The sequence below is a fragment of the Solanum lycopersicum genome, chromosome 7, assembly GCF_036512215.1.
Source record: "Solanum lycopersicum chromosome 7, SLM_r2.1".
In the NCBI taxonomy this organism is placed as follows: Eukaryota; Viridiplantae; Streptophyta; class Magnoliopsida; order Solanales; family Solanaceae; genus Solanum; species Solanum lycopersicum.
The window spans coordinates 2,290,084-2,305,574 of NC_090806.1; the positions used below are offsets into that span (position 1 = coordinate 2,290,084).

Here is a 15,491-nt window from a genome sequence, read left to right on the forward strand (position 1 = left end):
TTTTTCATCACAAAATTTGTATGATATTTTTCTAAAAAAAAAGAAGAAAGAAATAAACACTAGACTTTAATTAATTTCTAAGTACAATAATTAATATATTAATCATTTTTTTATTTCTTTAAAATAATATTTTGCTTCCTATTGGCAAGTATTAGTGTTATTAATGCATTAACTCTTCAAAGAAGTTAATTCAAATCCATAATACTAATTATTTATTGATACCATAATACCATACGTTAACTTGTACATGTTTTGCTTGAGTGAGTTATTTTAGTTCATTTTTTGTTTAGAATTTTGATTTTTTTTTATTACAAAAATAATAATGACGTGGTCGAATTATAATTAGCCACGTGTAAAAATTGATTTTGTAAAATCATTGTTAATGGCACGAATAAACCTTTTCTTAAAGGTAATGACATAAATAAGTCAAACTTTTAACGAATGAATAAACATGTCTTTTCTAAAAGTTCGATAACATATTGAATTTTTACCATAAAAAAAGAAAAACTAAATGATGGGTATTCATGTGCTAGTTTTGTTGCTTTAATAATTTATTACCTATAATTACTTCTGATTTATTATATTATTATAAATCTAGTAATTATGATCAATTCATAGTTTATTCAATTTTTGTACTGGTTTTATAATGTTTCTAAGAAAATTCGTTTGAATTAATATTATTTTATGTAAAAAGCGTCTTTATTAAGATAAAATTTGCCCTGGTGTAATAACTTCAAACTACAATAAAGGTAAACTAGTAAGGTCTTATGGCGATGAGTTCGATCGAGAAAATATACATGAGTTTTTAAATTTGACTGATGACCTCAGTTTAAAAATTATTTACTCAACCAACTCAATCATCACTGCGAAAATGAGATACAATATTTCTTAGTGCAATTTTATGTCATTATGTTTCAAGAAAGTTCCAAAAAATTGATGATATTATATGCAAGTGGCTTTATTATTATCTTTTTTTTTCCACCAGAAAAAATTAAGTTTCATTTATGTACTTCTTTTTGATTCATAAAAGAATAACTTAGTTCATACTGTCATATATGTTTGTAACATCCATAAATGAATATGGGGAAAATGAGGATATTTGTCTTTATATTTTTTTGAAATTGCTCAATTTTATCCTATGCTATATTCTTAGTATAATTTTACCTTTGTTTTTAGAAAAAAAAAATATATCTTATTTTCACCTTAATTCATGACGGAGTTTTAATTTACGAATAAATCTAATTGATGGTAAAATTAAGAAAGTTCAAATATAGTATATAGGTAAAGTTGGACATTTCCATGAATAAGTTCCTAAGGTACAACAGTCCAAATTGACTTACAGTTTAAAGGTTCACGTAAATCTAGTAACTTTTGTTTATACACATTGTATATGAAAAAAAGAATCACTTAATATGTTTAGATATTTACTTAAATTCAATCATTATAACAAGATTGAGAGCTCACGAGTTTGAGTATTGAGAAAATAACTTTTTCCAATTTGATTGCATTCATTAGATCCTTGAAGTCTAATTATTTTCTAAACGTCAGGCGTAACGAGAGTTTAGTGTATCAAACTGTCAAAAACCAAAATGTTTTTTTCCCTAGTTTGGTGGAATCAATTTTCAGATGAAATGAAAAATATTACTAATTTTAGTCTATTATTTACTAATTTTGGAAAACAATAAAAAAGACATATTTTGATTGCTACACACAAGTTATATTATGGACACATAAAAGTTCAATTTGATATTTATGTTATGTGTAGGTTTGTCTCTATTTAATGTATTTTCTTTTTCATTAGGCCTACCAATTGTTTTCATTATTGATTATTGTCACCTAGGCAAAATTAAACCTGCATAAATGATTGAACATTTTTTTTTTAAAAAAAATATATTTATTTTTTCTTTTTCGATGTTTGATATGCATATTAAACATCAGCTAGTTAAAAATCTCAAACCATTTATTAAAAGGGAAAATGTTACCGATCCTAACGAATCATTATGAAAATATCAAATTAGATTTACGTTTTGTTTGCCTTTTTCAAGATAACATTTATAAAGTATACACTGATTATATACCGTTATACACATATTGTAGATGGATCATATAAATATTATATATACATTCCTCTCTCTATTTTTAATTTAATTAATTGTATGAGATTGCTATTTAATTCAATTAACATAAAGAAAAAAAATACCTAAATGTACTTGAGAAATAAATTTGAACATTTTCCCCCTTTTTTATAAACTTAAAAAGCTACTCTTTTTATTGTTAATTTTAATAGTGGACTACATGACTATAAGGTGACATATAGAATCAAAATATAAAAAAATCATAAGACCACAAAAGCATGATAAATAAAACAATAATTTTATGATCCACAAATTTTAAAATTAAAAAAAAAAGTACAAAAAAAAGAGAGAAGGAATTATCAACATATTATCATGATTATGGTGGTATAGTAGGGAATAATAATGATCAACTTAATAACCTTATTGATGATATTTAATAATCTATTATACTAATAACATATTGTTCTAGTTAATTATTAATTAATATCGAAAAAAAGAGAATTATTTCAAAAAATAAATAAATTAGGAAAAAAAGGTAAAAAGAATTAAAATAATTGGGTCTACAACTTAGTTTAAAGCTGTAATTTTTATGAAATAATTAAGTATAATTACCTTTTGTTGGTTATAAGAAAAAATAAATAACCTAAATAATTATATAAAATTTGATACCTATGTAAAAAATATTTGATCACATAAAAAGCTAAAATACTATTATTCTAACTCTTGTTTTCAGTTAATAATACTGAAAAAGTGGATAAAGCAATGGATAAAGATACAACTAATGCATATTTTATATCATGCATATATATATATATATATATATATATATATATATATATATATATATATATAATCTTATTAAATATATAAATATTATAATATAATTAAATTACCCAAAAGGACAAAATGAGTGATGAGTAGTCATGTGCTTTGATGATTTCAACTCAATTATTAATTACCAAATCAACTTAATTTATATTTTTGCCAATGCTTTTGCATGTCTTTTTATTGCCTCAAACATGTTGGTTTCTATAGTTTTCTTGATTATTCAATGATTTTTTTAAAATTAAACCATACTTTGTTACATCCTCTTTTAAGTGAAAAATATTAAGAAAAGTTGTGGTTGTAGTAAGTGGATTTTTATTCCTAATTATTCGAGTTCTGATAATGAAATCACTTTGTTATTTCTCGTCTATCTTTTCAACGTGAAACTTTCCAACATAAATATGAGTTTAATCATGCCACAATACAAGCATCGGACATCAGAAATAGAGATTAAAGAACTTGATCATCGAAAGTGATTGAGTTTTCTGTGCTCTTAATCAGATGTATCAACTTTTTAAAAAAAATGGAGATTAGCTTCTTGAAAGAAAACGTTTTTACCCTCTTAATTGATTTATTCAACAAATTTAAATTAATCAGATAAATAGAGTTCGAAAACCTAGTAACTACTAAAAAGATTATAATAGATAACTAAATTATTTTGGATGAGAAGTAGCATGTGGAGTTTGTTTCTTTGGAGGGGAAAATTAAAGAAAATTATTCACTTTTTTTAATTATTATTTCTTTAATAAAGAAGGATGCTTGTTTTGTTGTTCTTTGCAAGTAATTTTATTCATGATTCTTGCCATTTTACTTTATTTTATTTTATTTTTTGGGTTATTAATGATTATTGTTGTTTGTTTTATGTGGCTTGGTCCATGTGCTAGCTTAAGTTGTGAGGAAATTACGTTTATAATATATTTTCCCACCATATAAATAAATATATAAATTTTGATGTCTAATCATTAAAAATTGACACTATAGTACTAAGAGCAAAATATAACTTCAACTAATTATCTCAAAATTGAGACTTTTCTCTCTTTTATATCAGGTCTATCGAGTTATTTTTTATAAATCGGTAAAAAAAAAAATTAATACGAAATAAAATTATCTAAAATTATAAAAAGAAATAAAAATCTCTTTAGAATCGTCATGATGAAAAATACAATAATGAAAGGAACTATCTTTAATATTGTGTGAAAATATGAACTTGGTGCTAACTCAAATCGAAATTAGCTTATGAAGTGAAAATGATGTAATATCATAGTAACAATTTAACAATTTTAATCCCTTGATTATTGATAAATTTAGATTTAGATTTTTAAATATACGACTCGACACATCTAACCTTTAAATTATTAAACTTATAACATTAGAAAGTAAAATCAAATATTTAGTAATTCTTCCCACTTAATCACATCATAATTGTATCTTCTAAATTAAGTTTCTTAGTTTTTGATAAAATTGATTATTTATGATGATGAATTAATTAAATTTTGATTACCAATCCATAGAATAATCATAAAGAAACACACCAGAATGTCTACATAATTAACCAAGAACAAATAATTATTTACTGATAACTAATTTTTTCTTTTCAACAACTTTTTAATAATTTGTAAGTAGTTGTAAATGCAAAGCTAGATAATTATCACTTTATAATTACATGGTAAATATTAAAAGGACTAACAAATTAAGAAAAAAAAATTCACTTTATTTAATGAAAAAAACCATATCAATAATTAGTTTGGAGCTTAATATTTTTTCTGTTTAATTGTATACTTTATAAAAGTTTTAATTAAAATTTAATATTTAAGTTTCTTCAAGGTTCTCAATTGGGCTATGTTACTATGGTCCGGATAGGAAATTGGCCCGACCCGATAATTTAAGATATCTCGCAGAAAATTTTAATTGGTTACGTCACGTTTATCCTTACTATTTTTTATAAAAATAATAATAAATATGTATCTTCTGATTTTACTGCAAAAAAATAATTTAGAAAACCCATGATTTATGTTATTAATGTACAATGAATCCATAGCAAAAGAACAACAAATTGCCAATTTGTATTTTTGTCCAAAAAAAGACTAAGGCTTGTTGTCCACAATTTGTATGATGAAGACATATCATATGTAATGTGACTTTCAATTGATAAAAGTGAGATTTTTGTCCCCTTTCTTGATAGGCTTATTTGTTAATATATTCACCTTCGTGGTATTTGTGACACTTATGACGAAGGGCAGACCGATAAAAAATCAGTTAAAGAGAAGGATTGACCGAGTTTTAAGTTGAAAAGCGAATTAAGAAGGGGTTCTAGATGAATCTCATATTAAACGAAAGAAGAAAGTAAAGAGTTTTATAAAGTATAATTAATAGCATAATTAAGTTCACAAATGCATGCACGCTTTTGAACTTAACAATGACGTGAGTCTAGGGATATTTCATGAGGTTTTTGAACCAGAAAAGGTAATATGTGTTACGAACTTGAATCGTAATAATATCATTTCAGTTTTTGTCATATCCTAAGAATATGATTCAAATCTCTATTAAAAATTATGTAATTTTAGAGTTTTTTTTTAGGTTTGAAACTTTAGGTTAAAAAAGCATATTGGAAAACAATTGGTCCAAAACCATGATTGTTAATGGCTCAAAATTACATATTAACCATTTTAATGATTGCATATAACTTAGAAATTTAAAATTGGACTTTCCCTAAAAAAGAAAAATATGCTTTTACGTTGAACTTACCTAGTACAATTTACGTTTAAGAAGTAGAAAATGGTAGTGTATACGTAGTTTTACTTTTAATTTTAAAAAATAGAGAGTTTATTTCTGATAAATTTACTGAAGTAAATAATTTGAGATATACAATACTAATAACAACAGCATATCAATCAAATCCCATAAGTAGAGTCTGAAAAGAGTAACGTACACACAACTTTATCCATATTTTAAAAAAACAAAAGAGATTATTTTCGATTTAAAAAAAATGACTAGTCAATTAATAAATGATGATGTTAATTTGAGAAAAATGGGGTCATCATTCAATTAGTTCAACAAACATTGAATTGATTTTGTCCAAATTTAGAATTGGTAAAATGTCATTAATGTTTTAAGTAACAAAATGATCTTTAATCCAAGAAGGGAAAATAAATTGAATAAGAATTTCCTGTAAAAAAAAAAGAAATATCTTTAAACCAAAAAGGGAAAATAATTTTAATTTTCAACCCACTATAAATATGTATTAAAAAAAAAATATTCAGAATAGAACTCAAAATTATTTTAGAAAAAAATGGTGTCCATCACAAAGCATTTGATTTTTTTCACTTTACTTGTTTTTGTCATCTTTCCTGCTCATAAATGTAAGTATGATTAAAAAAAATTAATTCTTCATTATGCCTTTGAAATTAAAATTAGCTACGAATTTCGTCGTTAAATTACAATTTGTTACTAAATAAGATTAGCAACAAACTTTACTTTTTAACTATAAAATTTTTCTGATACTAATTGTTGTGTTTTTAGTGGGGTTGCCTAATATATTGCAAGACAAAATTAGTGTTTTATTTTATTTTTTAACTCGATATCTAATATTAGTATCGTAGCTCTTTGTAAGGCCCATTAAAAGGTACAAATACTCCTTACTAAACTTTTTTCATATATATATATATAAAGTTAAATCTTTTCGCTTCTTGCTTTTTCTTATTCTTATTTTATATATATATATATATTTTGAGTTTCGATTCAACCATCGATAACCTAATTATTACTCGACCCTATTTCTGATTGAGATTAGTGGATGGATTTTGTTCGTCTCACCATAATTCTCGACAGTATATAAAATGAAATTAACTCTGATTTAATTATGTTGGCTTGTTTGTTTTTTTTTTAATTTGTTTCTCTATCTTAATAATCTTTTTTTTTTTTTTTTTTAATTAATTTTATCTTATGTTTTAATATATAGGTGAAGAAGTATTTGATAAATTGAGTATCAAATATGGGAGAAAAGATGGGATACTTATTAATCTTGGCAAGTGTTTCCAATTCACAATTAACCAATGGTGTTGTGATTCAACCACACCAGTAAAGTGTTATGATTCAATGGAGCATTGTAAACAAAATTGTCCACCATGGACTACTACTAATCATAATTAGGATTAATTAATTACAAATCCTCTTCTAATTAGAGTTTTTGTTAAACATCTTATGAAGTTTCATATATGAAATAAATAAGTTCTTGGAGTTATTGCATAATGTCTTTTTTTAGTTCTTGTGTTATTCGCTCAAGCATATTTATCGTTTAATTAATTAATTATTTTGTTCTAATACCTAAACAAATCGAACTAACAAAATCAAATAAAACTTTTCATATCATTTAGGCATAAAATTGTCCATATGGAAGCAAGCGGTAAACTTCGTGGAAGAATCTAGAGTTATGAAGAGATTTTGATACGACTCTAGAATATACAAGAGAGTTCTTGAAAGACCTAGAAAACTCTAGGCCTCTATAAGAATTTTAGAAGTAGGTTTATTTACATCTTCGCGATCTAATTCGAAGAAATTTATTTGAGCTTATAAGATCATGGTAAAGTGATATCCCGTTAAAATCTCTTTCAAACTTTTCCCCTATATAGACAAATAATCTCAAGTTGCAAGACAATGTAGAGATAGATAACATAATTTTCGTTCATTATATAATGGCCACACATCAACAACGATATAGACCACAATCTACTCTGAATCTTGAATTCGCCTCTGATTGTGACGAACTATATATGAAGAATTGCTAGATCAACAATGAGCGCGGCATATGTTTTACTACACAATATAGTGAAAACAAAACTAGATATAGTTGTGTCAATATTTTGCAACTCCAGCACTGTGAGCCTTCCCTAAAATCGACTCGATGCTGCCCTTGAAAAGACCTAAGCTTTTCGCTAAAGCAAAGCCGCTATACATGCCATCAACAGCTGCACTTACTATCCCGCCAGCATAGCCTGCTCCTTCTCCGATAGGGTAAAGCCCCTTTAACGATGTGCACTCGTAAGTGTCAGCACTTCGCGAGATCTGGACAGGGGAACTAGTTCTTGTCTGCAATGAGGAACAAATGAAAAGTTACCAGTTTGGTTCAAGAAGCAAGAGATCTGCAAGTTATTGACTTGAGTTCAATCTTAAATGGTCATCAAAACTATTTGGAAATAGGTGGACAAAGTTTTGTAGTCAGAGAAGTTATTAATCTTTTGTTATAAACTCAAAAAGTCATATTTCTTTCTTTTGTATAGGAAAAGTGATAAATCTAGACACTTTCAAAAAGAAAAAAAAGAAAAAAAAAGCTAACCATTTGAGTGAAATCGCGGGAGCGTGAGACGAGACATTTTATACGGTGTGGGGCGAGGCGTAAGCCTCGAGACAACGGGCGTAAGTTCCATGGATCTACGGGGCTCTCATGTGTATTCAATTTTATATTTTTATTACCAATAAAATAAGCAAGTAAACCTTTTAATGAATTATGAGATAAATGTTAATAATCAACAATGAAGGAAAAAGTAATAAAATTATTATTTGAGAAATATCATTACACCAATAATAAAAAATATGATTTAAAGCAAAAAGAAAAATATTAAAAACGCCTGGGTGTATGTTTTTACGCCAAGGACTTACGTTTTTATGTTCAGGGCTTACGCCTCAAATTTTAGGACTTACGCCTTATGGATCAACGTTTCTAATTTACGCCCCAAAGCGTTTTTGGTACGCCCCGCCCCGAGACTCGCCCTGGGACTCGCCCCCAAAACGATTTTGAAATCACTCGGTACTAGCTAGTTTCCAGATACAAAAGAACGAAAAAAAAACCTTTCGAGTGAAATAACAAAAGATAAGTGACTTTTCTGATACAAAAGCAATAAGGGGACTTTGTGACCTATTTCCAGTAGTTCTATTTAAGCAATCAACTCTCCGAAAATCCATATGTATGGATAGATTATATGCTTAATAAATTTAGAAGCATGTAATTTCCGAAACATAGAGCAAGTAAGCATATGATTAAATAAGTTGGGTACATTACCTCTACACCGTGAAGAAGAGCACTATTTGAAATAAATCCCGGTAACTGTAGTTCCATGTTAAACAGAAATGATGTTAATTTTCCGAGACGAAAATTTAGTGATAATGATATATCATGTTCGAAAGGCAGGAAAATACCTCTTTGTCAAACTTCAAAAGTGATTGTTGTAAAGAGCTGGTTATGTGACTAGGGAATAGTTCATGGAGATTTGTTGCCTTAACTCCTAATCTATAACTGGACGATGGCACTGACGTCCCTGTAAAACGAATTGTAAGCCAGATGAGTATTTCTAGTCCGCTTCCTGCTTTTCCAATCCAAAAGGACTTGTAGTAAAAAGTGTGTAGTTAATAGTCCCAACAGGGGTGCGGCATCCTCCTATAATAGTAAGCAAGAGCAACCAGACGAACTACTACAGTGAGTCTAGTATAGTCAAACCTCTCTACAACAATGTCATTTGTCTGGATATATTCCGACTTCTCACTGATGTTATCGAAAACATATAATGTAACATAATATGAAAGTCGGTTTCAAAGAAAACTTAACCGTTATACTGATATGTTGTTATAGAGGGGTCTGACTATAACTAAATGAGTGATGAACCAATAGAAGTGGTAGCCATGATATTTACTCCAAATATCTAAACCCAATAATGCCACCAACCCCAAAACAAAGAGGTTTACCTGACAATTTGTTGTCGAGAAAATCGGTCACCGTTTGAACAGGTAACACAAAATTGCCTCCGCCCATTGCAGCTGCCCTTCGCTCGAACATCCTCTGAAATCATACAGTCGAGGTGTAAATACTTGCAAGTGAAATATTAGCAAATGATAAATGTCTTTAGTTTATACTTGTTATTGCATATAATGTTATGACTTCTATCTTCTGCCATCAATATAATGCCAATACCAATTTTTCCAAAATAAAAATTGACTTTATTTCTCTTTCAATGTTAGAAATTACTCGAAAGTCAAATCTTCTGATCTCGTTCTATTTGATGCATGCCAATCAAATCAAAGTACACGAAGTAAATAACCAATCAGCTCAACCGCTTCTATTGAGGCAAAGACGAATCCTTATAAATTGATTTTTCTTCCCTAAATGTTGGTAATTATCTGCTTAATTTTCATTCATTCCCGAGAAGTTTGATGTGAACCTCAGAAGTCCAAAACGAGTTCATGATTACATGTTTATTTCTAAGCGACCAGTATGGACAGTTAAGGAGTACCTGAAATTCAACACCAGCGAGAGGTCCGTGCAAGTCTAAAGCAGCAAAATCCTTTGACGAGACAGTAACAACAAGTGCAGCATTTGCCCATTTAGATGACCGTCGGGAAAAGGACATCCCATTGATACAGAGCTCCGATGGATCAGTACTTGTTAAAACTACCTGCCAAAATCTTGCCAAGTAAATTATATCGAAATCGACACTGAAGTCTATTGAAAAATACATGTCTTTCGGAAATCACCAACTTAACATAAGCATATAAGCATTTGTAGTTGTTGTCATCACTAATCTACATTGTTTGTAAGTTGGGTCTGGGGAGGGTAGGATGCACGCAGACTTTATCCCTACCTCATGGATGTAGAGAGTTTGTTTTCAATAGACCCTCGGCTCAAGTGCAGCAAATTAAAGTAGTTATGAAAAAGGAAATCCGGCAGTGAATAAAAAGCAATTGTTGTACCTGGCCACCAGGACACATGCAAAAGGAGTAACAACTGCGATTGCTTGGTGCAGAATTTGAAGGCAAAGCAATATCATTTGTATTAACATATTCCACAACCTTGTAATCAGCAACAGGAACTTTCCCGCGTCCGCTTTGCACTTCATTGGCCAATCCAGAATACTGAATATTATTGGACCAAAAAAAACGAATTGTCATGTTAAATGCCACGATATAATTGAACTTAGAAAGGAAAATAACAAATACTTGCTCACAGATAATGATATAGCTTAGGAAGTCAAAGGAAAACTCTGAAGTGCAAGAGGGAAAAAGTTAATATACTATCACAAATAAATTAAAGATTTATTGTCTTCAGTTACGAACCTGTATGCTGTTTATTAATTCTTGAGGATGCTCAACCCGCAGGCCGACCTGCAATTAATACGATTTATTAGGAGAATGATTGTGTCTTTGCCAATGATGGAATACCAAAGAGATTATAGAAAAACTAAGAACCACGAGAGTCAATACTAATGAACCAAAGACATCAAGGACAAAATAACGGACAAGCTCACACACAACACAAAGACAGGATTGCAACCTCTGCATGTCCTACCAAGTAGTCCAAGGAATTATGATTTCTCAATAATAAAGGAAAAAAAAAACCAAATTGTTGATAAAAGTGAGGTTTTCATAACAATATAGAGATGAATACAATTCAGACATTTCCTTACTTCTGCTAACCATATTTTGGATAAAACTCCACAAGTGAAGTTTCTTTTGACAATTGGTTGAATAGTATTCTTCAGCATTAAGGAAATGTTGGACAGTTCCAAGGCCTAAAGCTATAAGCATATGTACACTTCAGATAAAACACAAAATTTATAAATGGAAAGAAAAGAGATACAAACTATATATATTTATTATGGACAGGAGCTCACAGCAAAATCCTTTTCAACAAGGCTGACCCCATGAGAAAGAAGCATCTGATAGGTATCGCGTGCAGAATGCCCAACTGCAAGAACCACTGCATCATACCCCAACTGCTGGTTCATGGAGTGTGAGCTGTTATCTCTTGAATTAGAAACTTTGACACCCACCACATGCTTATCTTTGACAAGTAAGTCATCTACCCTTGTTCCAAACATGACGGTGACCTGACCATATCAGCAATAAACGAAAATTCTTACAAGTCTAGAACTTTCACATTTCTTTCCTAAGAGGCATAAGTATAAATTACTTACACCCAACTTTTCAAGGTATCGACGGAAATTTTGAAGAAGTGGAACCAGTTTATCAGTTCCTAGATGAGGTTTTCCATCAACCAAAATTTTCTGTGGAGCTCCAAAGTGGACCAATGTTTCCAAAACCTGGAAAACAAGATCAAGGTTGAATGACAAGTATAATTGACAGAATAAATACATGTTAATTAGCACATAGAAAAGACTGCATATGTAAACAATCGTAAGTATAATTTTCCAGGATTAAGCAACTTACTGCTAAAACACTACCGCTGTTTCTTCCAATTCTAGTAACTAGCTTCCCGTCGCTCCAAGTACCTGCACCACCCTGTCACACATAAGTCCTTCGTAAATAAGTAGCTAATGAGAGCCAATGTCTGTAACATCATATAATCTATTTGACATCAGAAAACGGAGGTGGAAAACCAGTAAGATGCTGAAACTGCATACATAGCTAAATCATTGAGAGCAGTTGCTCGATCCAAGCACTAAAACATCTCTTTTCAAATCTCACAGTGCAAGTACAGAAATACAGATTTGATTAGAATCAGATCAATCTATTTCAAAGTAAAAAAAAAAAAATCAAAATTAATATATGGCCTTTACAACATCATTTACGTCTAAAGAGCAAGGAGAAGATGAAGTATGGAAGAAACACAGAACCAGAAATATTATCAATTTAAGGGAAGCCTGGTACACTAAGTTCCCACTATGCACGAGGTCCAGGGAAGGGACGGACCACAAGGGACTATTATATGCAGCCTTACCCTGCATTTCTGCAAGGGGTTGTTACACCAAGCTCCCTTAGAATATGTCTATTTATACAAGAGTTTCAAGAATAATTAGAAAATTATTTTCATTTGTTTGAGGGCAGTCCTGCTAGTTTTCACATCAATGGGCAATATACTGGTTAATAGCATAATAATGAGTCAAACATCTTATCCTCCAACTTAAACAACCAATTTGCTACATAGTTTACTCCAATAGTTGAAGTAGATGAAAATCTAAGTGCAGCGCTAAACATGTTAGTCCTGTTACAATGAAAAGAGACCCTATAGAATTTCAATCAGGTCTAACAGGAAGTACTACGGCAGTTAAAGCCTGGTATTATTCGGAATACCATGAAACCCCAAAAGAATTCTACTACGGCCAAAAAGTTTCGCATCAAGATCCAATGAGAGTCAGCTTTCACAATGAGTGTCCATGTTTTGTCAATTGCAACGACGAAAATTAGTTCTTGAAAAGTATTTTGAAATCATTAAGATCAAAACCAGTTATCAACTTTATTCGGTATTGTTGCCTAAAAATACTTACCCATTATATATTTGTAATGTCACAAATACTTTCATGAGCTGCAACAATATAAGTCAAGAATAGTAACAAAAACAGAGGCAAATTGCAGAAATTAATCTCAAGAAGCTGGAAAAACCTTTGAAGGAAATAAGTGAATCGGGATATAACCTCCCCAAAGCAAAAGTTGCTCTCCTCTTGCAATATCCGTCGAACAACCAGAGCACCAATGTCACGGCCCCTTTTCTCAACGGGTTCTCCCCTTTCCATCAGTGTAACATCTGCTCCAAATTCAGCAAGGACAAGAGAAGCAAACAACCCTGCAGGCCCACTTCCAACAACTGCAACTTTTGGTTTTCTATAACTTGCATTCATATGTGATCCATTGCAGAGATTTCTATCTCCGTGTTCTGAAGTAGTTGCATCCTGACCCGACTTTCTGCAAGCATGTACAATGCTCATTATGTCACCAGAAGTCCTGTCTTGAGGCAAATGCTCAATTAAGCCAACCTTGGGTTCCAATTCAGAGATGAATTCCCAAGTACGAGGCTCTAAATTTAGTAGTTTATGGACATCCACATCAACTGTGTATACAAACTTCTGTTCCTTTTGCAACTGCAATGAGATTAATGTAGAAGTTAAGTACATCAACAACTGTACCTATTATATATTTTGTTTCAAGCAATTCAATGCTAAGGCTACATAATCACTAGTATCATCGTCCCTACAGTCCTACACTATAATCAAGGATACATCCATAATAAGCTCAATTACATGAGCATCCTAAAATGGCAGAAATAAGTATTCAGCAATCATTGATGGAATATGCTCCAGGTCTGAATATGGTCTCTTTTTTCCCACCATCTTTCCTTCAATTCAATACATTATAGCGGAATCAACTTAGGACAGTCAATGTTCATTGACGACTGGAAGGAAATAAAGCAAAGAGCTAACGATGGAGAAAGGAGGACCTGGAAAGCATATACTAAGGAGCTATCTCATCCACAAGTATATACTTAAATATCTTAATTAGATCACAATAAACAAGATTCTGTCAAGTTTTTAATTGGAAACATGCAATTGATTGAAACAATTTTATTATAAGGGCAATTGATTGAAACATTTTAATCTATTGAACCACTTTATTACTTGGTCCAAGAAGTCCTACATTCGTTCTCCCAAGTCCTAATGGAAGGATGCAAAGATGTATTTTACATCTCAGCTTAACGAGCTTGAACTGCAATAAATAAATGAAACTATAGATGGTGGGGTATTTGGATAACTTTTTTCTGGTCAATGTGATCATGATCTTTGGGTTTTCGGATATGCCAAATCATATTTTGGATTAAGCACATTTTTACAATGGATGGAAAGACCCTACAGATTCATAGTCTAGATTTTTCACTATGGTTGAATATATAATATTAGAACATCAACGAGCAGGCTACTTGATACAGAAGCAAGAAAACAAAAGCTGATATATATAGAAAACTCAACCTTGATATAGAGGGAATGTTTCAAAAGAGTTGCTTTGAGGGAAACGAACCTTGCGAGCATCAAAAGATTTTCTAACAACTTCAAATGCCTCCTGTGGCAACATTGAAGCAACCTACAAAATATATTCTAAAGTTAACAATTTTACCAGAAATTCAAGAACTTTAGCAATCTCTACTACTTTCACTGAACAAAAAAACCCAAATATATTCCAAAGTTAACTTTTTTACCAGAAATTCAAGAACTTTAGCAATCTCTACTACTTTCACTAAACAAAAAAACTCAAATATATTCTAAAGTTAACATTTTTACCGGAAATTCAAGAACTTTAGCAATTTCTTGGAGCAAAGCATCTGAGACACCTAAGAAATCTTTTCCAGGGTCTTTATGAACTGAAACACTAAGCTTTGAGAGCCTCCAAATCCCTTCAAATTTGTTTTCAACATCAACTTGAGCTTCTTGTTGCTGTTTTAGCTTCTTTTTCTCAGATGGGTACCTCAATTTTCCTCTTCTTTTTACCTTCTTTGAACATGTAATGCAAAAGGGGTTTGAGTATAATGAAAAAGATTGAGTTTTTGGGAATGTGAATTTGGGATTTGAATTCAAGAATGAAAAATGAGAAGGGACTAAATTTTTGGTAGAAGCCATGGACATGGTTGAAAATTTGGAGGAGATAAGATTTTAGTTGGGATGTGGGGGGTTTTAGAAGGGGCTTTTGGTTATAGATACAAAATATGTGAATTTCTAAAATCCCTCATATCAACATTAATAATAAATAATTGTTTCAAATTAGTAATTAATTTTACAAAACTAAAATAATATAAATTAATTTTTTTTATTTTATCCTTAA

At 30.3% G+C, this 15,491-nt stretch overlaps 1 protein-coding gene and 1 long non-coding RNA gene across 3 annotated transcripts; one reads left to right on the plus strand and one right to left on the minus strand.

The window, feature by feature from the left end:
• Positions 1–6,056: 6,056 nt before the first annotated feature.
• On the plus strand, positions 6,057–7,160 carry LOC104648140 (uncharacterized). The gene is made up of 2 exons (XR_742187.3): positions 6,057–6,259; positions 6,859–7,160. It is a non-coding gene; the product is annotated as an uncharacterized lncRNA (long non-coding RNA).
• A 378-nt stretch (positions 7,161–7,538) lies between these two features.
• On the minus strand, positions 7,539–15,379 carry LOC101247630 (uncharacterized). 2 transcript variants are annotated; one of them, XM_010324895.3, is made up of 13 exons: positions 14,954–15,379; positions 14,694–14,756; positions 13,319–13,762; positions 12,114–12,185; positions 11,861–11,986; positions 11,558–11,773; positions 11,001–11,048; positions 10,638–10,799; positions 10,181–10,342; positions 9,636–9,729; positions 9,093–9,211; positions 8,956–9,000; positions 7,539–7,985 (listed from the first exon to the last, which is right to left on the minus strand). In XM_010324895.3, exons 1-13 carry the CDS (start codon positions 15,293–15,295, stop codon positions 7,752–7,754), a joined length of 2,127 nt encoding a protein of 708 aa, XP_010323197.2. In that variant the 5' UTR covers positions 15,296–15,379; the 3' UTR covers positions 7,539–7,751. The 2 variants fall into 2 exon arrangements, with proteins under 2 accessions (XP_010323197.2, XP_025887631.2); XM_026031846.2 differs by having other exon boundaries at positions 14,645–14,756; positions 14,954–15,131.
• Between the last annotated feature and the right edge of the window lie 112 nt (positions 15,380–15,491).